The 25487-nt window shown below is 45.7% G+C and overlaps 1 protein-coding gene across 1 annotated transcript; it reads right to left on the bottom strand.

Annotated features, from left to right (window-relative positions):
* Nucleotides 1–24679: 24679 nt before the first annotated feature.
* Nucleotides 24680–25128, bottom strand: LOC129701929 (ATP synthase subunit d, mitochondrial-like). The gene has a single exon (XM_055643380.1). The coding sequence runs from the start codon at nucleotides 25111–25113 to the stop codon at nucleotides 24766–24768; it is 348 nt and encodes a 115-aa protein (XP_055499355.1). The 5' UTR covers nucleotides 25114–25128; the 3' UTR covers nucleotides 24680–24765.
* Nucleotides 25129–25487: the final 359 nt, after the last annotated feature.

Below are 25487 nucleotides of genomic sequence, written 5' to 3'. Positions count from 1 at the left end.
AGTTCCCCCTCATATTACCCCTAACCTTCTGTCCCTTAATTCTGAAGTCACGTCCTCTTGTTTGAATCTTCCCTATTCTCAAAGGGAAAAGCTTGTCCACATCAACTCTGTCTATCCCTCTCATCATTTTAAAGACCTCTATCAAGTCCCCCCTTAACCTTCTGCGCTCCATAGAATAAAGACCTAACTTATTCAACCTATCTCTGTAACTTAGTTGTTGAAACGTTGGGGTGGGCCCAACATTAACCACCTCCTCTGGCACCTTGTTCCATACACCCACCACCCTTTGTGTGAAAAGTTACCCCTCAAATTCCTAATAGAGCCTTTCCCCTTCACCTTAAACCTGTGTCCTCTGGTCCTCGATTCTCCTTAAGGTACATTGATAAGCCTTGTTTCACACACTATCCAAACAGATCAGATAATATTCCACATAAATACAATCATCAAACTCAAATACAATAAATATAACAAAGGGGCATTTATAGAGTGCAGATTACAATTCTCATCATTGTAGAGCAGCAGTTCCGTACACTTTCAGCTTCTGTCAATTTTACCTATTTCCATTTAAGATTTCATTCTAACGTCTAAGCTGCCCACATACTGTGTGATTCTTTTATTCTCTCATAATACCCGATCTTATTAGGCTATAATAATATCGCCAGGCATTTAACCATCCCAGCATGTAAGTGCATCCTTGCCACATGTAAAAAAGTAATTTATTTTTAATTTCCAATGAAGGTTCTAGAAGGTCGGCACGGTGGCGCAGCAGTAGAATTGCTGCCTCACAGCGCCAGAGACCTGGGTTCGAGACGGATGCTGTCTGTACGGAGCACGTACGGAGTCTGTACGGAGCACGTACGTCCTTCCTGTGACCACATGGGTTTTCCCCGGTGTCCTTCCACATTCCAAAGACGTGCGGGTTTGTGGGTTAATTGGCTTCAGTAAAGATTGTAAATTGCCCCCTGGTGTGTGTAGGATAGCATTAATGTGCGGGGATCGCTGGTCGGTGCAGACAAATTATAAACTTGGTGGGCCGATGGGCCTGTTTCCGCGCTGCATCTCTAAACTAAACTAAACCAAACTAAATTTAAATATTTATTTATCTGCTTTCCACTATGGTACTCACCCACAATCTAAACAGCTGCTCTCTGCCTCATTAAACAGCTCCATGCACATTGATAATGAATAGTATATCGTGGACCATTGCGTGCTATTTAAAAGTAACAGCGGTGGCACGGTGGTGTAGCGGTAGAGTTGCTGCGTCACGGCGCCAGAGACCCAGGTTCGATCCTGACTACGGATGCTGCTGTACGGAGTACGTACGTTCTTCCTGTGACTGGGTGGGTTTTCTCTGGGTGCTCCGGTTTCCTTCCACGTTCCAAAGAGACGCAGGTTTGTAGGTTTATTGTCTGGTAAAAATTGTAAATTGTCCCTAGTGTGTCGGATAGTCCTAGTGTACTGGGTGGTCGTTGGTTGGCGGGTACTCGGTGGGCCGAAGGGCCTGTTTCCGTGCTGTACCTCTAAAGTCTAAAAACGCCCAAAGTCTAAAGCTCAACCTGAAACGTCACCCATTCCTTCTCGCCAGAGATACTGCATGTCCCGCTGAGTTACTCCAGCATTTTGTGTCGATCTTCAGTGGAAACCAGCATCTGCAGTCCCTTCCTACACACTGCAAAGTCTATAGAATGATCTGCTATAGCATCCACATTTCCCCCACCCTAAGACCACCAATGCTTCCTACTCAGCCAGCGTAAAAGTTTTAGTTGGAGGTTGATGGAACTAAGACGGTAGGTTTGGCTCTCGACAGAAAATGACACCATCCCCAGGAGAAAGTTGAGCAAATGTGTGCTTGGAACTGAAGGGTTTTTTCGCGTATCAAAATTGTTTTAATTTAATTTCAACACGATACAAAAACAAAAAAACAAAAACCGTGGTGACATGCCCACCAACATGTTACAAAATCATCAAACAACTATGATACAAATATTCTAATAACTACTATACAACCCCGGTAAAGGGGCAAGTATCTGACTCGGGCAAAACCCTCTTCCGCCTGGCGCTGTGACTCGCGGATGTCCAGCTTGGCCGGGCCTAGGAGCAACCCAGCCAGGACATCTTCAGCCCCGTCCTCTCCCAAGATCCCGTCACCAGTCCTCCGCTCGCTGGCAGCAGAGCCGCTCCTCCCCTTGCGGCCCCTAGGTGGAGTGGCGATGCTCCCTGCCCTCCGGACCAATCTTTGATCCGGACCCTGTCTACAAGGGACACTCTACTGGTCCCTTGGAACTGAAGGTCGGGCAGCCTGAAGATACAATCCACAAATCAGTGCGTGGAATATCTGTGCTGAAGATTCACGCGCTATTGCTTCCATTGGCAAAGCAGTCTTTGCTGACACTGTTGTTTCCTAGAACTCTAGCAGTTCGGAGGAGTTAGTCATTACTGACTTAAACCAGGGCTATTGGAGCATGAGGTGGATTGTAAGAGATTTGTGTTGGGTTTAAAACCTACTCAGCACAATTTACTGATATCTTTGTGAAGTAAAATGGGCTTCATATCACTCAAATGCTCCTCTTCTGAAGATGTGTGGTGCAACGGTAGGGTTGCTGCCTCACAGCACTGACAACGCCAGAGACCAAGGTTCGATCCCGACTACGGGTGCTGTCTGTACGGAGTTTGTACGTTCTCCCCGTGACCTGCGTGGGTTTCCTCCGAGAACTTCGGTTTTCTCCCACACTCCAAAGACGAACAGGTTTATAGGTTAATTGGCTTGGTATAAAATGCAAAAATATTGTCCCTGGTGTAAGATGGTGTTGATGTGCGGGAATCGTTGGTTGGTGGGTTTGTTTCCACGCTGTATCTCTAAACTAAACTAAAATAAACTACTAGAGAGTGGTTTCCTGCACACCACCAACAAACAGCGCAGGAACATGCCAATGACATTACAATGAGAAGCTAATCAACTCTGATTTATTATTTTCTAAGCCTGATTTCCACAGGTAAATTGCAAGAATTATTTGTGTGGGTTAATTGATATTAATTGATTGGCCCATTAATTGTTGAAGTAGTTCATTCCCATATATTATGATTATCATAAAATGTGAAAATAATTAAAGAGGCATGAATTGACAATACAAATTGATGTGAAATTACATTTTCAGTAGTGTAGATGGTTTATGCATGCAACCTACAATGTAGCTACCTCAATACCACTAACCACGCCCAGCCATATCAGTATAACTGTGATATCCTCCCCTTGTTCCTCCCTTTGGTTCCAGTACGCCTGAAGACTAGATGCAGTCAGCGCTGGGACGTGTGTGCCATGTGCTTTAATAAAAGACTCAGTAAAGGTTACAGTGTGTCAGACTTGACTCCTTTACAAGTAGGATTCTTATATAACAGTCAATAGATTTGTTTAGTTTAGTTCAGGGATACAACATGGAAACAGGCCTTTCGGCCCACTGAGCCTGCTTGATGCCACGAGTACCTATGACTAGCATCACGACCTCCTACGACCTACCTACGATCTCCTATGACCTCGTGACGACCATGCTGCGAGTTTGAGCCAAGGGCAATCTCGGCAGAGGTCGTGAATTAGGTCATGAAAGTGGGACAGGCCCTTAACACTATCCTACACACTAGAGACAATTTACAATTAAACCAAAGCCAATTAACCTACAAACTTGTACGTCTTTGGAGTGTGGGCGGAAACATGAGCACCCGGAGAAAACCCACGTGGTCACGGGGCGAATGTACAAACTCCACACAGAGAGCACCCGTAGTCAGGATCGAACCCGGGTCTCTGACACTGTAAGGCAGCAACTCTACCGCTGCGCCACCGTGCCACACAATAACTAGTGCCAATTCTATTCCCCCACTTTAAGACTGAGATACTAAATGTATTTTAGCTGTTAAAAGTTAGCTGCATGCTAACTCAGCTGAGACCAACTATCTTAGGTAGAAAGCCACCTCAATCAATCACCTTCCTGGTCACCACAATGGCCTGAAGAAGTGTCCTGACCCCAAACGTCATTCATCCACTTTCTCCAGAGATGCTGCTTGACCTGTTGCGTTACTCCAGCACTTTGTGTTTGTCTTGGTGTAAACCAGCATCTGCAGTTCCTTCTCATTACCTACTTTAGTTTAGTTTAGTTTAGTGTAGAGATACAGCTGGGAAACAGGCCCTTCGGCCCACCAGGTCCGCACCTGTACACTAGTCCTATCCTTTACACTAGGAACAATTATGACAAGCACCCGTAGTCAGGATCGAACCCGGGTCTCTGACGCTGTGAGGCAGCAACTCCACCTCTGCGCCCCCCTTGAAAGATGATGGCAGCAAGAGCAAGGGAAATTGCAGCAATGTGCTGATGCCAATGTAAACAGATTGTCAATGTGGCACGGTGGTGCAGCTGTAGAGTTGCTGCCTTACAGCACCAGAGACCTGGGTTAGATCCTCACTATGGGTGCTGTCTGCACGGAGTTTGCACGTTCTCCCCGTGACCTGCATGGGTTTTTTCTCCGAGATCTTCGGTTTCCTCCCGCACTCCAAAGACATATAGGTTTGTTGGTCAATTGCCTTCTTTTTATAAATGTATAAATTGTCCCTAGTGTGTGTAGGATAGTGTTAGTGTGCGGGGGTCGCTGGTCGGTGCAGACTCGGTGGGCCATTTCTATGTTGTATCTCTAAACCAAGCTAAACTAAACCATTGATTCCACCCCACCAGCCTCCCTATTCCAGGTCACCTCTGTCATTCTGCCTCCATCATAATCTGTCATTAATCAGCAATCATCAGTCTGATGAAGGGTCTCGACCCAAAATGTCACCCATTCCTTCTCTTCAGAGATGCTGCCTGTTCTGCTGAGTTACTCCAGCGTTTTGTATCTATCTTCGATTTAAAACAGCAATCATCTCCTTTGTTTCACCTCTCTGCATTCGGGAGCGACCATCTTTTTCTGTGGATCCCATTGTTCATGGTTCAATAGTCTATTGATTAGTCTTAATGCTCTTCATGACAATTTAGAATTACATCTTTGCGCAAAACCTGTTAACTTTGCAACTATTGACCGCATAGAATGTAATTGTTGCGTGCGGTGAGTCGTATCAAATGTCAGTGCTTTTCTGCAGTCATTCCCTGATGATCTTCACACTACCAATGTTCAGGGGAATATCCTGTACTCCTTGGTTCAATAGCAAATGGGCAGCATGGTGGCCCAGCGGTGGAGCTAGCACCAGAGACCGGGGTTCGATCCTGGCTACGGGTGCTGTCTGTACGGAGTTTGTACCTTCTCCATTGTCGGCCATTGTAGGCCATTTCGAACGGAGATGAGGAAAAACTTTTTTCACCCAGAGAGTTGTGGATCCGTGGAATACTCTGCCTCAGAAGACAGTGGAGGCCAATTCCCTGGATGCTTTCATAGTTACAAACCTGTACAATAGGCAATAGATGCAGGAGAAAATCTCATTCTTAAAGGGGGGGAAATAGGTGTTTAAGAGACCGTTGGATAAGTTTTGGATATTCAGGGAAAGGAGAGGTATAACCATATAATAACCATATAACAATTACAGCACAGAAACAGGCCATCTCGGCCCTACAAGTCCATGCCGAACAAATTTTTTTCCCCTTAGTCCCACCTGCCTGCACTCGTACCATAACCCTCCATTCCCTTCTCATCCATATGCCTATCCAATTTATTTTTAAATGATACCAATGAACCTGCCTCCACCACTTCCACTGGGAGCTCATTCCACACCGCCACCACTCTCTGCGTAAAGAAGTTCCCCCTCATATTACCCCTAAACTTCTGTCCCTTAATTCTGAAGTCAGGTCTGAAGGTATGGATCATGTACAGGCAGAGATGATTTGTTTAATGTGTAGGAGGGAACTGCAGATGTTGGTTTACACCGAAGATTGACACAAAATGGTGGAGTAACTCGGCGGGACAGGCAGCATCTCTGGAGAGAAGGAATGGGTGACGTTTGTGGTCGAGACCCTTCTTCAGACTGAGAGACACAGAGATACGGAAGGGGAAGGTGGCAAACGAGAGAACTTCATCCCCTTTGATCCCTCGTTCTTACACCTCACCCTTCCATATCTCTGTCTGAAGTACGGCCTCGACCCAAAACGTCACCCATCCCTTCTATCCGGGGATACTGCTTGACCCACTGAGTCATTGCAGCATTTTATGTCTTTCCTTGATGATTAGTTTAACGGCGTCATGTTCAGCATGGGCACTGTGGGCTGAAGGGCCTGTTCCTGTGCTGGACTGTTTCTATGTTCTACAACCCATTGTTTTCTTGTTGGACAATTGGTAGAGGAGCACTTGAAGATCTGCACAGGTACCAAGTGGCAACAATTAAAAAAAGATAAAAACATCAACTGAAAAATGAGCTTTCTATGAATTCTGATCATTGCATATCCGATACTTGAAATCCACTCCTGTTTTTTTTCACAGAAATGTTTCGCAGAACTGGATGTACAGTTATTGGCACTGTGCATGAAGAAGATAGTAACTTTAAAAAAATGAATTAATTAATGTCATGGAGTGATACAGCGTGGAACCAGGCCCTTCGGCCCAACTTGTACACACCGCCCATCATGCCCCATCTACACTAGTCCCACCTGCCTGCGTTTGGCCCATCTAGACCTGTCCTATCCATGTACCTGTCCAAATGTTTCTTAAATGTTGCCTTACTTCCTGTCTCAACTACTTTCTCTGGCAGCTTGTTCTGTACACCCACCCTTCAGATTCCTATTAAATCTCCCCCCCCCCCCCACCTTATATCTATGTCCTCAGCTTCTCAATTCCCCTAATCTGGGCAAAATACTCTGTGCATCTACCCTAATGATTTTGAACACCTCTATAAGATCACCCCTCATGATTTTGAACACCTCTATAAGATCACCCCTCATCCTCCACCCCTCATCCTCCTGTGCTCCAAGGAATAGAGTCCCAGCTTACTTAGCCTCTCCCTACTGCTCAGGCCCTCGAGCTCTGGTAACATCCTGATAAATCTTCTCTGCGACCTTTCCAGCTTGACAACATCAAACATGAAGGATTGATTGAAGGGTACAGCATGGAAACAGACCCTCCATCAAGTCCATGTTGACCATCGATCACTCATTGGCACTTGTTCTGTGCTCCCACTTTCTCATCCCACTCCCTTAACACACTCCGGTCGAACTACTAACCTGCACGTCTTTGGGATGCGGGAGGAAACCGGAGCACCCGGAGGAAACCCACTCGGAGAACTTGCAGACTCCCACATCAGCGGCATTCGAGGTCAGGATCAAAGCCGGGTCTCCGGTGCTGGGAGGCAGCAGCTCTACCAGGTGCACAATTAAACACACAATGTCAACAAGATTAAAAAAGCAGATGCTGCAAAGCTGAATATCCCCCCTCATTCCAAGAAGGCAATCGGGCTGCATTCAACGAGTGCGGATTTTTGGAAATAAAAACAAAAGTTAAATCAAGTCAGTCCTCTTCCAAGTAAAATTGATTGCCGAGACTGCTGGAAATATTCACGGCAATTTCCTTTTGAGAAGCAGTTCAGTATAAATGTTATAAAAGTAATGCCTTTGACAGCGTTGACGGAACCGTTTGGGCAGTGATGCCTGACCTCACTAACATTTCAGTTGACCAGCCTGGTGCGTAATTAGTCCGCCACACTTGTCGGAGTGTTTTGAAGTGTGTGACAGCGTTGAATGTCAGACCAACAAAGTCCACAGCAGGAGTATTTTAATGTAACTTGCAATAAAATCATCTTGGGTGTGCTTAATATCTGGTGATATAGCCCAGCAGAGATTTGAATTTACTGTATTGTCACATGTGTGCCTGCTATCCATTCGGCGGAAAGACAATACATGATTACAATCGAGCCATCCACAGTGTACAGATGCAGGATAAAGGGAATAATGAGAATGAATAGATGAATTGATGAATGAATGAATGAATGAATGAATGAATGAATGAATAAGTTTATTGGCCAAGTATGTTCACATACAAGGAATTTGCCTTCGTGCTCCACTCACAACAATTAAGAATGACACATAAAACATTAAACATTAATAATAAAACATTATATACAATACAATACAATACAATTTATTTGTCATTTGAACCCCATTGGGGTTCAAACGAAAGTTACACAAAAAAGCTGGAGAAACTCAGCGGGTGCAGCAGCATCTATGGAGCGAAGGAAATAGGCAACGTTTCGGGCCGAAACCCTTCTTCAGACTGATCGGGGGCGGGGGTGGGTGGGGACAAGAAAGGGAAAAGGAGGAGTAGCCAGAAGGCTGGGGGATGGGAGGAGACAGCAGGGGAGCTGAGGAAGGGGAGGAGACAGCAAGGACTAACAAAATTGGGAGAATTCGATGTTCATGCCCCCGGGGTGCAGACTCCCCAAACGGAATATGAGGTGCTGTTCCTCCAATTTCCGGTGCTGCTCGCTGTGGCCATGGAGGAGACCCAGGAATGTTGTTTGAAATAATTGAAATAATGAAATTATTGATTAAACATGTGAATTAAATAAAATACCAGAGCAAGAGTCTACAGACTTTTGGTTATTGAGTAGAGCTACTGCTCGTGGAAAAAAAAAGCTGTTTTTATGCCTGGCTGTGGTGGCTTTGACAGTCCGGAGTCGCCTTCCAGAGGGAAGTGCTTCAAAGCGTTTGTGGCCAGGGTGAGAGGGGTCAGAGATGATCTTACCCACTCGCTTCCTGGCCCTTGCAGTGTTCAGTTTGTCAATGGGGGGGGAAGGTTGCAGCCAACAATCTTCCCAGATGATCGGATGATGTCGTGCTTGATGGCTGAGCAAAACCAGACCATGATGGAGAAGGTGAGGACAGACTCTACGATGGCCGTGTAGAATTGGACCATCATTGCCTGTGTTTTCTCAGCAGCCGTAGAGGAAAACGGAATCATGTGATATGGGGAGAAATAAGGAACGGGGTTCTAATTCTGGATGATCAGCCATGATCATATTGAATGGTGATGCTGGCTCGAAGGGCCGAATGGCCTAATCCTGCACCTATTTTCTATGTTTCTTTATTTCTCATAATGTTTAGTGCAAGATAAAGGCAATAAACCAGATTCCAAAAACCAACGTCCACTAACGGAGAACTGTCAATGAAACTTCATGCCATTGTATCTCTAAAGAGACCCAGGTTCGGCCCTGACCACGGGTGCTGTCTGTGCGGAGTTTGTTCATTCACCCTGTGACCATGTGGGTTTTCTCCGGGTGCTCTGGCTTCCTCCCACATTCCAAAGACGTACTGGTTTGTTGGTCAATTGGCTTCTGCAAATTGTCCCGAGTGTGTGAAGGATAGGAGTAGTGAACAGGTGATCGATTGCCGCGGACTCGCTGGACTGTAGGGCTATGTTTATATAACCGTTGTGCTGCTGCAAGTAATAATTTTAATGTTTCATTGGCCCCATAGCAGAATCGTCCACGTCACGGGGGGGGCTAGAAACTGGAAATATCCCCAGCTAATTCTGCCACCACCATCATCATGATGGACGACAGATGGCACAATGGGCTAAGTGTTCGGCTGGCGACTGGAAGGTAGCGGGTTCGAATCCCGCTTGGAGTGCATACTGTCGTTGTCCTTGAGGCAAACATTTCACCCACCTTTGCCTGTGTGTACATGAAATGTAGATTGTTTCACTTTGGAGTCAATGGTTGATGAAACTAAAACACTCGTGATTATTATCGTGCAAGGGCCCGTCCCACTTGAGTGTCATTTGCGTCGTCCCACGCAGGTGGACGCATGAATGATTTTGTCAAATTTGAAACATGGGGAGGACACGCGCGATTGTTTCATTTGAGTTGGTATGACACTAAAACACTCGTGACTCGTGAAGGGCCCGTCCCACTTGAGTGTCATTTGCGCGTCATGCAGGTGGCGCACGAAGATTTTGTACATCCCAAAATCCCGGGGAGCCGCGCGCGACTGCGCGTCACTGCCTACGTCACCATGCGCCATGCGCGCATAATGCGTCGTGACGCGTGAATTATGTCCCGTAAATGACGCGCAAATGACGCCCAAGTGGGACAGGCCCTTGAGCCTTGAAGGAAGGAGGGACAGGAACGGGGTGACAAGCCTCGTGAAAGGGTGGGTGTGCTTAGTGGGGGGGGGTGGAGGGGGGGGATGGGGGGGGGGGGGGGGGGGGGGTGGTGGAGGGGTGTGGGGGAGGTTTGTGTGGGGTGGGGGGGGGGGAGGGGGGGGTGGAGGGGGGGGGGGGGGTTGTGTGGGGGGGGGGGTGCTAGGGCGGACAGGAGTATGAAGTGAAGGAGGTTCAGGGGGAATGCTTGAAATTGGAGAATTTAATATTCAAGTCATTGTGTTGTCGGCTAAAACAAGTGTCCTTTCATGCGTTGAGGGTGAAACACACCAGGGGTAAAACAACAAAGACTATACTGAGGGACTCAAAGGGCAGATGTAACTTAGTGGCTCAGGCAGCATCACTGTAGAAAGACAATGTTAGTAGAGTGACAGCTGGTAGAGGAACTTGTGTGAAGTACAATATATCGTGCACATTCTGGACCTGATAATGTGTATCTCTGCCCTACATTCTATTTTGTGTTTGCTTGCTTGGTGACCAACGGCTCAAATGACATGGAAACAGGTCTCGGCCCCAAACGTCACCTATTTCATTTCTCCAGAGATGCTGCCTGTCCCGCTATCTCAATCTTCGGTTTAAACCAGCATCTGCAGTTCCTTCCCACATATTTCTTGTTCTCCCCATTAACTTCCGCTGTCAAGTGGCCTAGGCTGCTTGCTGTTCCGCAGATCTGATCGGAACTGCTTGCTGACTTGCTGAGTAACTCCAGCTTTTTGTGTTTATCAAAGAACTGCAGATGCCGGTTATGGCACAAAAGGACACAAAGTGCTGGAGTAACTCGGCAAGTCAGGCTGCCTGTCTGGAGAACGTGGAAAGGTGATGTTTCGGTTCATGGAGTCATAGAGTGATACAGTATCGAAACAGGCCCTTTGGCCCAACTTGCCCACACCGGCCAACATGTCCTATCTACAGTAGTCCCCACTGCCAACATTTGGTCCATATCCCTCCAAACCTGTCCTATCCAAGTGCCTATCTAACTGTTTCTTAAATGTTGGGATAGTCCCTGCCTTAACTACCTCCTCTAGCAGCTAGTTCCATACACCCACCACCCGAGTCCCTTCTTCCAAGTAAACATAGAAACATAGAAAATAGGTGCAGGAGTAGGCCATTCGGCCCTTCGAGCCTGCACCGCCATTCAATATGATCATGGCTGATCATCCAACTCAGTATCCTGTACCTGCCTTCTCTCCATACCCCCTGATCCCTTTAGCCACAAGGGCCACATCTAACTCCCTCTTAAATATAGCCAATGAACTGGCCTCAACTACCTTCTGTGGTAGAGAGTTCCAGAGATTCACCACTCTCTGTGTTAAAAAATGTTTTTCTCATCTTGGTCCTAAAGGATTTCCCCCTTATCCTTAAACTGTGACACCTTGTCCTAAAGAAAGGTCTCGACCCGAAACGCCCACCGTGGAACATGTAGAGGTGACGTTTCAGGTTGAGACCCTTCTTCAGATCAAAGAAATTTCACCTATTCATTCTCTCCAAAGATGCTGCCAGACCCGTGGAGTTACTTCGGCACTTTGTGTCTATCTTGAAAGACTTGATGGAGATATTGAAAAACTGATACATCTCCTGAAGTTATTTCGAAGACTGGCTTCCCTACAATGTCCTTAGCTTCTTCAAGCCTTTGTCAGTATCACGTTAAAGGAAGCATGTCAACATGAAGCATTTCTAACTGCGGGCATGTCTTTTTGCAATGATTCATTGCTCCAAAGCTGACACTTCTGCTCAGCCCAATTGTGCAGGATTCCCTGCCATGGTATGACTGGTTATAAATCTATATTTATAGCTACAGAGAACTATTAATCTAGTCTGATCATATAACAGCTATATTTTATGACATGACTATTAATTATGTATGGCAAAAAAACTATTACAGTGTCATTTAGACTCCATAAATTGTATGAATTGTTTGTACTAAGAATATCAAAGTTTTATTAAAACATTATTTGTCAATTTACAGCAGTCACTGAACATGAGGTGTTATCCAATGTTTTTTTAGCAAGCATATCTCATTATTAATTTCATGGCAGGAAGAAAAAAAATTAAGAACAAAATTATGGTCGCTAGTCTTGAATGTACAAATAGTTGCCAGGCAAATTGGTTTTGAGGAATCAAGTGTTTGATTTTATTGGTTATAGAAAACAACATGTCTCTCTTTATCTGCGTCACGTCAATGTCCTGCTGACAGCTCTATTATTATAAACAACTATGGGCAGAGTTGCTGCCACAGCACCACAGACCCAGGATCGATCCTGCCTATGGGTGCTGACTGTACAGAGTCTGTACATAGAAACCCTCACATAGAAATTAGGTACAGCGAGTAGGCCATTCGGCCCTTCGAGCCTGCACCGCCATTCAAATGATCATGGCTGATCATCCAACTCAGTATCCCGTACCTGCCTTCTCTACATACCCCCTGATCCCCTTAGCCACAAGGGCCACATCTAACTCCCTCTTAAATATAGCCAATGAACTGGCCTCAACTACCCTCTGTGGCAGAGAGTTCCTGAGATTCACCACTCTCTGTGTGAAAAAGGTTGTTCTCATCTCGGTTTTAAATGATTTCCCCCTTATCCTTAAGCTGTGACCCCTTGTCCTGGACTTCCCCAACATCGGGAGCAATCTTCCTGCATCTAGCCTGTCCAACCCCTTAAGAATTTTGTAAGTTTCTATAAGATCCCCTCTCAATCTCCTAAATTCTAGAGAGTATAAACCCAGTCTATCCAGTCTTTCTTCATAAGACAATCCTGACATCCCAGGAATCAATCTGGTGAACCTTCTCTGCACTCCCTCTATGGCAATAATGTCCTTCCTCAGATTTGGAGACCAAAACTGTACGCAATACTCCAGTTGTGGTCTCACCAAGACCCTGTACAACTGCAGTAGAACCTCCCTGCTCCTATACTCAAATCCTTTCGCTATCAAAGCCAACATACCGCTCGCTTTCTTATTCCCTCCCCGTGACCTGCGTGGATTTTTCAGACTAAAGGAAGGGTCTTGTCACCCATTCCTTCTATCAAGAGATGCTGCCTGTCCCGCTGAGTTACTCCAGCATTTTGTACATAGAAACATAGAAAATATGCAGGAGGAGGCCATTCGGCCCTTCGAGCCAGCACCCGCCATTCATTGTGATCATGGCTGATCATCCCCTATCAATAACCCGTGCCTGCCTTCTCCCCATATCCCTTGACTCCACTAGCCCCTAGAGCTCTATCTAACTCTCTCTTAAATCCATCCAGTGACTTGGCCTCCACTGCCCTCTGTGGCAGGAAATTCCATAAATTCACAACTCTCTGGGTGAAAAAGTTTTTGGTGTAAACCAGTATCTGCATCAATCCATCCATCCATCCATCCATCCATCCATCCATCCATCCATCCATCCATCCATCCATCCATCCATCCATCCATCCATCCATCCATCCAACCATCCATCCATCCATCCATCCACCATCCATCCATCCATCCATCCATCCATCCATCCATCCATCCATCCATCCATCCATCCTTCCATCCATCCATCCATCCATCCACCCACCCAACCAGGGCAGCGTCGGAGACCCGGGTTCGATCCCGACTACGGGTGCTGTCTGTACGGAGTTTGTAACTGGGCATGCATATTTCCGAAGATCTTTCCTGGACCCAGCACACTGATGCAATCATAAAGAAGGCACATCAGTGCCTCTACTTCCTGAGAAGATTACGGAGAGTCGGAAAAGGAGGATTCTCTTGCACTTCTACAGGTGCACAGTAGAGAGCATTCTGACCCGTTGCATCACCGCTTGGTTCGGCAACTTGAACGTCCAGGAGCAGAAAAGACTGCAAAAAGTTGTGACCACTGCCCAGTCCATCACCGGCTCTGACCTCCCCACCATTGAAGGGATCTATCGAAATCGCTGCCTCAAAATGGCGGCCAACATCATCAAAGACCCACACCATCCTGGCCACACACTCATTTCACGGTTGCCATCGGGAAGAAGGTACAGGAGCCTGAAATCTGTAACGTCCAAATTTCAGGAACAGTTTCTATCCTACCTCCATCAGGCTATTAAACATGACAACAAATAAGCTCTGAACTATAACAGACTATTATTATTAATGCACTATATTTGTATCTTTATTGAGTATGTATGAATGTGTATATTTACTCACGGAACTTTTCTGTGTGTATATATTTTGTGAACGTTGTGTACTATGTTTACACATTCTGTTGTGATGCTGCAAGTAAGAATTTCATTGTTCTATCTGGGATACATGACAATAAAACACTCTTGCATCTTGACCCTTGACCTGCGTGGATTTTCTCCGAGGTCTTCGGTTTCTTCCCACACTGCAAAGTCGTACAGGTTTGGAGGTTAATTAAATTGGTAAATGTAAAAATTGTCCCTAGTGTGTGTGGGACAGTGTTAGTGTGCGGGGATCGCTGGTCGGCGCGGACTTGGTGGGCCGAAGGGCCTGTTTCCGCGCTGTATCTCCAGACTAAACTAAAACTAAACTTAAGGGTCTGCCACCACCTTTTTTATTCGTGGACATTTTACATCAGGCCAGAAAATCCCAGTATCATAAAGGACATTTCACACCCCGGACACTCCCTGTTTGAACTGTTGCCGTCAGGCAGACGGTACAGATCTACAAGGACAAGGACGAACAGACTAAAAAACAGTTTTTACCCCACTGCTATAAAAGCACTAAATGTAGCCGCCAAGGAGGGGCCAGACATACTAAGGGACTGTGGTACACTGTGAAATCGACAGAAGGATGGAGGGTTGGGTGTTTATGCGTGCTATTTTCGTGATATTTATTTTAGTTGTTTATCTTTTAATATTTTACCTTGTATGTATCGTTAGCTTTTAGAAATGTTTGAATGGTGCACTGACTGGCTGACATTTTTAAATTTCGTTGTACATGGTTCATGTTACAATGACAATAAAGAAACTATTCTATTCTATTCTAAGAACACCCCGACCTACTTGATGCCATGAGTACCTACGACTAGCATCATGACCTACCTACGACCTCCTATGAACTTGTGACGACCATGCTGCGAGTATGAGTCAAGGGCAAACTCGGCAGAGGTCGTGAATTAGGTCATGTAAGTGGAACAGGCCCTTTAACCTCCATCGCTAATGACTCGTAACAGTTTCGCCTCTCGAGTGTCGTGTCGCGGGATTTGGCTCCTGTAATTCCCTTGGGAAACACTTCCCCAGTTACTCCGTGCCCTGGGCCATTGAAAAAAAAAATTCATCTGATGACGCTTGCTCTGTACATCTGGTTGAAGCAACAAACCCCATGGGATGACCATGAAAGCGCTGAGGCAATGAAGTAACAACAGGAGAGGGATGACAGCGTGCCACTCAGTCACCTCTGGGGTCCCAATGCACTCTCCAATCTCCCTGCACATGTGAAAGGGCCTGTTTCCACGCTGTGCCTTTCAATTACACACCTACAGACAAGACTAAATTATTTTACTAATCAAGATTCGTCAAAAGTGTTTTATTGTTATTTGCCCTGAAATTTTTACTTGCCGCAGTGCAACAGATATGTAAACATCGTACTCTGTAACCTGATTAAAGGTTCTACTGATTAAAGGTTCAAAGATCTGTTTATTGTCACCCGTTCCAATCAAGGCACCGTGAAGCTTGAATTACCATACAGCCATACTAAAAAAAAGCAACAAGACACACAACTACATAAAAGTTAACATAAACATCCACCACAGCAGATTCCCCAATTTCCTCACTGTAATGGAAGGCAATGAAGTCGAAGCTTCTTCTTCTCCTTTATTCACCCGTGGTCTGGGGCAGTCGAACCATCTGCAATCAGGACGGTCGAAGCTTCTGCGGCTTGGAGCTCCCGAAGTCGGTCTCTACCCAGGGACCGCGATGGTAAAGTCCGCAAGCTCCTGCGGTTGGAGCTCAGAGGTCGATCCCAGACAGTGACCGCCAGCTCCGCGATGTTAAGTCCTGCAGGCTCCCGCAGTTGGAGCTCCCGAAATCGGTCTCCAGTAAAGGCCACCAACTCCTTGGTGTTAGGCGGCAGCAGCACGGACAGAGATACGATACGGGAAAAAAATTGCATCTCTGTCGAGATAAGAGTTTAAAAAGGTTTCCCCCAACTCCCCCCACCGGCCACCCCCCACCCCCCACCCCCCACATAAAAACAAGCTAAAGAACCACTAAAACATACTTTTAACACATAGTATAAAACAACAAAGAAGGAAGAGATGAATCTGACTGTTGACGAGTCAGCCAGTGCAGGCGCCACCCGGTGGAGAGATTAGGGATGAAGTTCAAGGAAAACATCTCTGAGGAAATGTGATTATTTTCTAATTGATCTTGATGTTTTGCCGATAATCACTGGGTTGATACAATAAATTATTGCTATTTAAAACCACATGCCACCTACGTTGATTCAGTTGCCTGACAGTTTCTTCCCAGCTGTTATCAGGCAACTGAATCATCCTACCGCAACCAGAGAGCAATGTTGAACTACTAGCTACCTCTTTGGTGACCCCCTGGCTATCCTTAATTGGATTTTGCCGGCTTTACCTTGCACTAAACGTTATTTCCGTATCAGTTATCTATACACAGTAAAAAGCTCGATTGTAATCATGTATTGTCTTTCTGCTGACTGGATAGCACGCAACAAAAACTTTTACAAAAACTGTACCTCGGTACATGTGACAATAATAAATCAAACTAAAACTAAACTAAACTATCTGACATTATATATCTAGATAGGTCTGTCAAGTCAAGTCAAGTCAAGTTTATTTGTCACATACACATACGAGATGTGCAGTGAAATGAAAGTGGCAATGCTCGCGGACTTTTGTGCAAAAGACAAACAACAAAACAACCAAACAAATTATAAACACAATCATAACACACTTATTCTTTTACATAATAAATAATGGAAGGAAAAACGTTCAGTAGAGTTAGTCCCTGGTGGGATAGGCGTTTACAGTCCGAATTGCCCCTGGGAAGAAACTCCTTCTCAACCTCTCCGTTCTCACCGCATGGCAACGGAGGCGTTTGCCTGACCGTAGCAGCTGGAACAGTCCGTTGCAGGGGTGGAAGGGGTCTCCCATGATTTTATTTGCTCTGGAGTTGCACCTCCTGTTGTATAGTTCCTGCAGAGGGGTGAGTGAAGTTCCCATAGTGCGTTCGGCCGAACGCACTACTCTCTGCAGAGCCTTCTTGTCCTTGGCAGAGCAATTCCCAAACCAGATGGTAATGTTCCCGGACAAGATGCTTTCCACCGCCGCTGCGTAGAAGCACTGGGAGGATCCTCGGAGACACTCTGAATTTCCTCAATTGCCTGAGGTGGTAAAGGCGCTGCCTTGCCTTACTCACGAGTGCTGAGGCGTGTGATGCCCATGTCATATCCTCAGAGATGTGGACTCCCAGATATTTAAAACAGTTCACCCTATCCACAGGATCCCCATTTATACTCAATGGAGTGTACGTCCCCGGATGATGTCCTGAAGAAGGATCTTGACCCGAAACATCACCCATTCCTCTTATCCAGAGATGCTGCCTATCGCGGTGAGTTACTCCAGCATTTAGTGTCCATCTTTGGTGTAAACCAGCATCTACATTTCCTTTACAAGCTATTTTCGAGCAATCAACAAAATACAACTAAAACTGATTATTTGATCAATCAGGTTTTTCATTCTGAGAGCTTTTGCTGGAAAGATCGTAACATCATCAGAGATAGGAGTCGAATTAGCTCATTCGGTCCATCAAGTCTACTCTGCCATTGGCTGATCTATCTGATGGCCCTCCTAACCCCATTCTCCTGCCTTCTCCCCATGACCTCTGACACCCGCACTAATCAAGAGTCTATCTATCTCTGCCTTAACGATATCCACTGACTCTTCCTACACAGCCTTCTCTGGCAAAGAATCCCACAGATAGACCTGCCAGTTGCTACATTTTTTGCATTGCCACAACAACAAAGTACTTCAGAAGTACTTCAATGGCTTCTAGTGCTTTTGGGATGTTCTGAAGAGGACATGAAAGTTGCTATTTAAAGACATGTCTTTTCATCATACAGTCCAAATACCATGTGGAATAGTATTTGAAGACCTAGTTCCGAATATATCAACAGTGTGTGCATAATAGCAGTCATAAAAAAAAATCAAAATTGAATATACCACTTCAGGCCACAAATAATGGAATGTAGGTCGTGTGTGTTGGCAGTGTGCCATAATCTAACTTAGTCCCCGTACACTATACAATTGTGGAATTCACAGAAACGTGTGGAGGCCAAGTCATTGTTAAGGCGGTGATAGACAGATTCTTGATTAGTACGGGCATCAAGGGGTTATGGGGAGAAGGCATGAGAATGGGGTTGAGAGGGGTAAGATGGATCAACCATGATTGAATGGCAGAATAGGCTTGATGGGAGGAATGGCCTGATTCTGCTCCGAGTAAGGAACACTATCTCCAGGTCTGATCTTTAGAGCCAAAGTCAGACATTGTGTTCAGGAGGCAGCACCAAGGGATCTGATCCTGAGGGATAAGTTGAGGCAGCAAAAAACAAGGATACAATATAATTTTGGTGGTTCAACGGTACTTTATAGTCGCCTGCACCTAGGTATAATTAAATTACTTCATTGCATATGGCTCAGTAAAGAGTCTTCCTATACTTAGGGCGGCATGGTGGCACAGTGGTAGAGTTGCTGCCTTACAGGACCTACAGCGCCAGAGACCTGGGTTCGATTCCAACTACGGGTGCTGTCTATATGGAGTTTGTACATTCTCCCCGTGGCCTACGAGATCTTGGGTTTCCTCCCGCACTCAAAAGACGTACAGGTAATTGGCTTGGTATAAAATGTAAACTGTCCCTAGTTTGTGTAGGATAGTGTTAGTGTGCGGAGATCGCTGTTTGGGTTGGACCTGGTGGGCCAAAGGGACCGTTTCTGCGCTGTATCTCGAAACTAAACTAAAGTAAAACGACGGGAGTGTAAGAACAGTAGATTGCACGTACACAGTATACAAGTCGGCAGGATTCAGCGCCATCTTACCGGTACGTGGATGGGACATGTTTAGATGAATATGTATTCCTGTATTCACTGGAATTTAGAGGGATGAGAGAGGATCTTATAGAAAACATATACAATTATTAAAAGGACTGGACAAGCTAGATGCAGGAAAAATGTTGGGAGAGTTCAGAACCAGAGGCCGCAGTCTAAGAATAAAGTGCAGGCCATTTAAAACTGAGATATTTAAGAGGGAGTTAGATGTGGCCCTTGTGGCCAAGGGGATCAGAGGGTATGGAGAGAAGGCAGGTACGGGATACTGAGTTGGATGATCAGCCATGATCATATTGAATGGCGGTGCAGGCTCCAAGGGCCGAATGGCCTACTCCTGCACCTAATTTCTATGTTTCTATGATTCTATGAGATGAGAAAAAAACATTTTCACCCAGAGAGTCGTGAATTTGTGGAATTCTCTGCCACAGAGGGCAGTGGAGGCCAATTCACTGGATGAATTTAAAAGAAAGTTAGATAGAGCTCTAGGGGCTAGCAGAATCAAGGGATACGGGGAGAAGGCAGGCGCAGGTTACTGATTGTGGATGATCAGCCACCACCTATTTTCTATGTTTCTATATGGGCACAACAAAAGGCAGGTGGGACTAAGTGTAGATGGGGCATGTTGGTGAGTGTGGGCAAGTTGTGCCGAAGGGCCTGTTTCCGCGCCCTGTGACTTTATGGCCCTATAAAGGAATATGTCTCAGTGTATTATGTGCTGTAGAATCAGGGAATTGGATAAGCTGCAGGGTAGATACCACAATGGGACAGCAGCACAGTGGGTAGAGCTGCTGCCTCACAGCTCCAGAGACCCGGGTTCAATCTCTGTGCCACACAGCATTAGATCAACGCGTATTACTGCACATACCCTTCACTTTTAAATGAGCCTAGGCATGTAAAACTCCCCAATTAGCAGCTCCAACACGTACAATATATAATGCATGGAAATAACTGTTGCAATAATCTGAACAGTTCTGGAAAGAATGCTTCTTTTGTGTCAATGCACAATGTAATTAGCCTTGCCCACTGAGAACTATCATTTTATGCTACATACATTTAATAGATGGAAATGGTTTGCATGCGTCAATTACATTTTTTGTTGTTATTAAAGTTGAAATAATATCTTTGATATTGTCGCACTGCAAGCTATTTTCAATGGAATTCCCAATATACAGTTGTTTGGTTAAGTTTTAAATTAATATAGTTGAATTTAGTTTAGTTTATTGTCTCGTGTGCCGAGGTACAGTCAAAAGCTTTGTGTTGCATGCGAACCAGTCGGCAGAAAGACTATATATGATGATGACAATCGAGCCGTCCACAGTGTACAGATACATCATAAAGGGAATAACATTTAGTGCAAGATAAAGTCCAGTAAAGTCCGATTAAAGATAGAAACATAGAAACATAGAAATTAGGTGCAGGAGTAGGCCATTCGGCCCTTCGAGCCTGCACCGCCATTCAATATGATCATGGCTGATCATCCAACTCAGTATCCCGTACCTGCCTTCTCTCCATACCCTCTGATCCCCTTAGCCACAAGGGCCACATCTAACTCCCTCTTAAATATAGCCAATGAACTGGCCTCAACTACCCTCTGTGGCAGAGAGTTCCAGAGATTCACCACTCTCTGTGTGAAAAAAAGTTCATCTCGGTTTTAAAGGTTTTCCTCCTTATCCTTAAGCTGTGACCCCTTGTCCTGGATTTCCCCAACATCGGGAGCAATCTTCCTGCATCTAGCCTGTCCAACCCCTTAAGAATTTTGTAAGTTTCTATAAGATCCCCTCTCAATCTCCTAAATTCTAGAGAGTATAAACCAAAGTCTATCCAGTCTTTCTTCATAAGACAGTCCTGACATCCCAGGAATCAGTCTGGTGAACCTTCTCTGCACTCCCTCTATGGCAATAATGTCCTTCCTCAGATTTGGAGACCAAAACTGTACGCAATACTCCAGGTGTGGTCTCACCAAGACCCTGTACAACTGCAGTAGAACCTCCCTGCTCCTATACTCAAATCCTTTTGCTATGAAAGCCAACATACCATTTGCTTTCTTTACTGCCTGCTGCACCTGCATGCCTACCTTCAATGACTGGTGTACCATGACACCCAGGTCTCGCTGCATCTCACCCTTTCCCAATTGGCCACCATTTCGATAATAGTGGATAGTCCGAGGATCTCCAATGAGGTCGATAAGAGATCAGGACCACTTTCTAGGTTGGTGGTAGGATGGTTCAGGTGCCTGATAACAGCTGGGAAAAATCTGTCCCTCAATCTGGAGGTGTGTGTTTTCACACTTCTGTACCTCTTGCCTGATGGGTGTGGGGTGTAGAGAGAGGGCTGAGACTGGTCCTTGATTATGCTGCTGGCCTTGCCGTGGCAGCGTGAAGTGTAGATTGAGTCAATGGAAGGGAGGATGGTTTGTGGGATGGTCTGGGCTGCTTTCTATGATGACAGCACAGCAAACAACATGGAGAAGAGTAGAAGAACTGAAACCAGGATATGGTGACCCGTTCGTGGGTGGTGGTACTGACATGGACAGCGAAGAGGAAGATAGACTCCACATTGGCCTCACCCTTACAAGCAGTAGTCCTGGTGTGAAGGCAAGGCTGAAATATTTACACCCGGGTTCGATCCTGACTACGGGTGCTTGTCTGTACGGAGTTTGTACGCTCTCCCTGTGACCACATGGGTTTTACCCGGGATCTCCGATTTACTCCTTCACTCCAAAGACGTACAGGTTCGTAGGTTAATTGGCTTCAGTAAAATGTAAACTGTCCCTGGTGTGTAGGATAGTATTAATGCACGGGGTGATCGCTGGTCGGCGCGGACTCGATGGGCCGAAGAGCCTGAATTCGAATGTCTAAAGACCTTTCACCAGTTCCGTTTGCCATTCCGCACTATGTTTGATTTCTGAGCAACATATTGCTGCTAGTTAGTTTAGAGATACAGCATAGAAATAGGCTCTTCCATGCATAGTGTCCACGATGAACATCGATCCTAGGGGCAGTTTACAGAGGCCAATCCACTTTCAATTCCTCACATCTTTTGCGATGTGGGAGGAAACCGTAGTACCCGAAGGAAACGAAAATGATCCCAGGAAGAACATGCAAACTCCGCACAGACAGCAGCCAAAGTCAGGATTGAACCTGAAACTCTAGCGCTGTGATAGGGCAGCTCTGCCAGCTGCACAGCCGGTCCTTTGGCTCTGAATGTCTTAACTATGCGGGAATAGCACAGAACTGGATTTTTCTTCTTCATTTTCATCGAATGATTGCTTCCCCACCCCTGTTGATGAAATGGGCCATTAAAAATATTTTGTAAATTTCAGTTTTGTAATGGAAGTCATATTCTGTTTTTTTTCTCCCCCTATTGCTTGTAATCTGCCTGCTTGTTTTTGTCCTTGCTTCTAAATCAAAGCTGCTACAGGGACACAGTTGCAGCTTGATTAGTGCAAAGAGTCAGCAGTGATCATGTTAAACTGGCAAATGATATCTTCATCTGTGCACAAATCACCTTCTCAGCACAGGGGATAGAAGGTTATTTGGTCTTTTCTATAGATACCTCCAATCAACGTGTGATTCGGAGAATGGGAGTTGAAAGTTTACATTTTTGTTTGGTTTAGTTTAGTTTTTTGATACAGCGGGGAAACAGGCCCTTCGATCCCACTGAGTCCGCGCCGACCAGCAATCCCCGCACATTAAAGGGCCTGTCCCACTTAGGCGACTTTTTAGGCGAGTACAGGAGACTGCGCTCGCCTCATGATCGCTACGTGGTCACCACGTGTTCGCTGGTGGTTTCCTTCATGGTCGAGAGGAGTTCCCGCATTCTAGGAACGAGTCGCGGCCTCAGTATGGTCGCAGCAAATTGTCCAACATGTTGAAATATTTACTGCGACCAAAAATTGGTCGCCATGGAGAAAATCGGTACTTTTGTAGTCGTAGGTGCAGTGGTAGTGGGGTCACCATGTAGGTATGGGTGCTCGAGGCAGTCGTAGGTAGTTTTAGTTCATCTCTTTTGCTGACCCGGTCATTTTCATTGGCTCATTGGGGAAAAAAAAGTAAGCACGAGTTTTCAGAACCAAGGAAAACCGACCGGTAATGTTAGATGCCTGCTAAACTTCACAGCTGTGTATCTCTGGCTTAATAAAAGTTGTCCAGCTTCTTAAAAGTGTCTCCACTCCTTCTTCCCCCTTCTCCCCCCTTCTCCCCCTTCTCCCCTCCCCCCCCCTTTTAAAGGACTTACCGTACACTGCGCTAGCCGTCTTTAACCTTCCTGTTCATCGCGGTGTGTCTGTATCACCTTGGCTTAGCACCGTGTGAATTTCAGACAGCGCTCCCCCACTTTCCCTGGCCCCCGCCTTTGTTTGTGTGTGTGTGTGTGTGTGTGTGTGTGTGTGTGTGTGTGTGTGTGTGTGTGTGTGTGTGTGTGTGTGTGTGTGTGTGTGCGCGCGCGTGTGTGTGTGTGCGTGCGTGCGTGTGTGTGTATGTGTGTGTGTGTAGGTGTGTGTGCGTGCATGTGTGTGTGTGTGTGTGTGTGTAGGTGTGCGTGTGTGCGTGCTTGTGTGCGTGTGTGCGTGCGTTTGTGCGTGTGCGTGTGTGTGTGTGTGCGCACATGTATATCTACGTGTGTGAATATATATATGTGTGTGCGTGTGCATGCGTATATGCGTGTGTGTGTGTGCGCTCCGCTCTGACGGCCGCCATTCCGTTCCAGTTCGCGGTTTTTCAGGCGACTGCCGCGAGCTTGACAGCCGCAGGCATTCCGCTGAAAAGTCGCCTAAGTGGGACAGGCCCTTTAGACTATCCTACACACACCAGGGACAATTTTTACATTTGCCAAACCAATTTGCCTACATACTAGACCGTTTTTTCTTCCACAACTCTTCCCCAGATCAGATGTGATCATGCTGAGAATGTTTCTGCCTCCTCCCTAGGGTGGCACAATGTAAATAATCCCTGGTGTGTAGGATAGTGCTAGTGTACGGGGTGATCGCTGGTCGGCACGGATTCAGTGGGTTGATGAGCCTGTTTCCGGGCTGTATCACTGTACTAAACTAAACTAAACTTTCTTTGCACACTAACTCAATGCAAATGTCAACAGGGAGACACGCCCGCAAATCACACCACTTGCATACTTCAGACTTTAGAGAAACAGTGTGGAAACAGGCCTTTCGGCCCACCGAGTCCGCACCCACCAGCGATCTCCCCGTACACTAACATTATCCTACACGCTAACGACAATTTACAATTTTTAATGAAACCAATTAACCTACAAACCTGTGTAAGAAGGAACTGCAGTTGTTGGTTTTCACCAAAGATAGACACGAAATGCTGGAGTAACTCTACAGGTCAGACGCTGCCTGACCCGCTGAGTTACTCCAGCCTTTTGTGACTAATTTACAATCCTGCACGACTTTGGAGTGTGGGACGAAACCGGAGCACTGTTTCCCACGCTGTCATAGGTGCAAAGGTACAGACCGAACCCGGGTCTCTGGCGCTGCAAGGCAGCAATGCTCCCGCTGCGTCACGATTTTTTTAAATGTTTTTTTTTTTTTTCAACATTGAACATTGCTTTATTTTATAATAGAATTACATCTGCAGATATCACAGGGACAATTACAGGTCACTGATGGGCTTGTGGGGCCAATAGGGATACTTCACCATGTCCAGCTTGGATTCAGGGAAAGTTTCGTTCAGATCGTCGATAGTCATCTGTTCAAAAGGAACCATGCTTTTGAATTTCACAAGCTCTTTCTCGTATTTGGAAATCCTCTCCTTTGAAGCCTGGCAATAACTTTGAGCACTCTTATTGGCCTCTTGCTCCTGAGCATTAATTTTCTCCCTTTGTGTGTCAATGGGTTCTGGAACCTTTACAGCATTGTACTTCTTTTCAAACTCATCCTCCGCTGCGTCACGATGCCGTCGAAGATTTTGCACAAGATTCCAGCATGTGCCGTCTCTCATGCTTCTCTTTGTCTAATACACTAGCCTCACTCTATTGGTCCGATACGATATGATACAATACAATACGATGTGATACGATAGAACTTTATTTAATCCCAGGGGAGAAATTGATCAAATTTCCTGCTTTCAACTTTTTAAGGAAATTAAACCGTTCTTATTTACGCAGCGACATGTTTTTCAAATTTTACATATTGCAATATTGCGCAAGGTGTTTACATTGCATCTTAAGTGTCGGGAACGTTGTGTTAGTTCCGTATGAAGAAAGGGATTGTCTGATGTATCTATCACAACCCATGCATCACCATAAATGGAATTACTAATAATTTTATGGATCAAATATCAGAACATTAAAGTCCTATGACTTTGGTTGGAAA

The sequence above is a fragment of the Leucoraja erinacea genome, chromosome 12 (genome assembly GCF_028641065.1).
Source record: "Leucoraja erinacea ecotype New England chromosome 12, Leri_hhj_1, whole genome shotgun sequence".
NCBI classification, from domain to species: domain Eukaryota; kingdom Metazoa; phylum Chordata; class Chondrichthyes; order Rajiformes; family Rajidae; genus Leucoraja; species Leucoraja erinaceus.
Note: the sequence above shows the minus strand (reverse complement) of the source record. Positions and strands in the feature narration are given on the sequence as shown.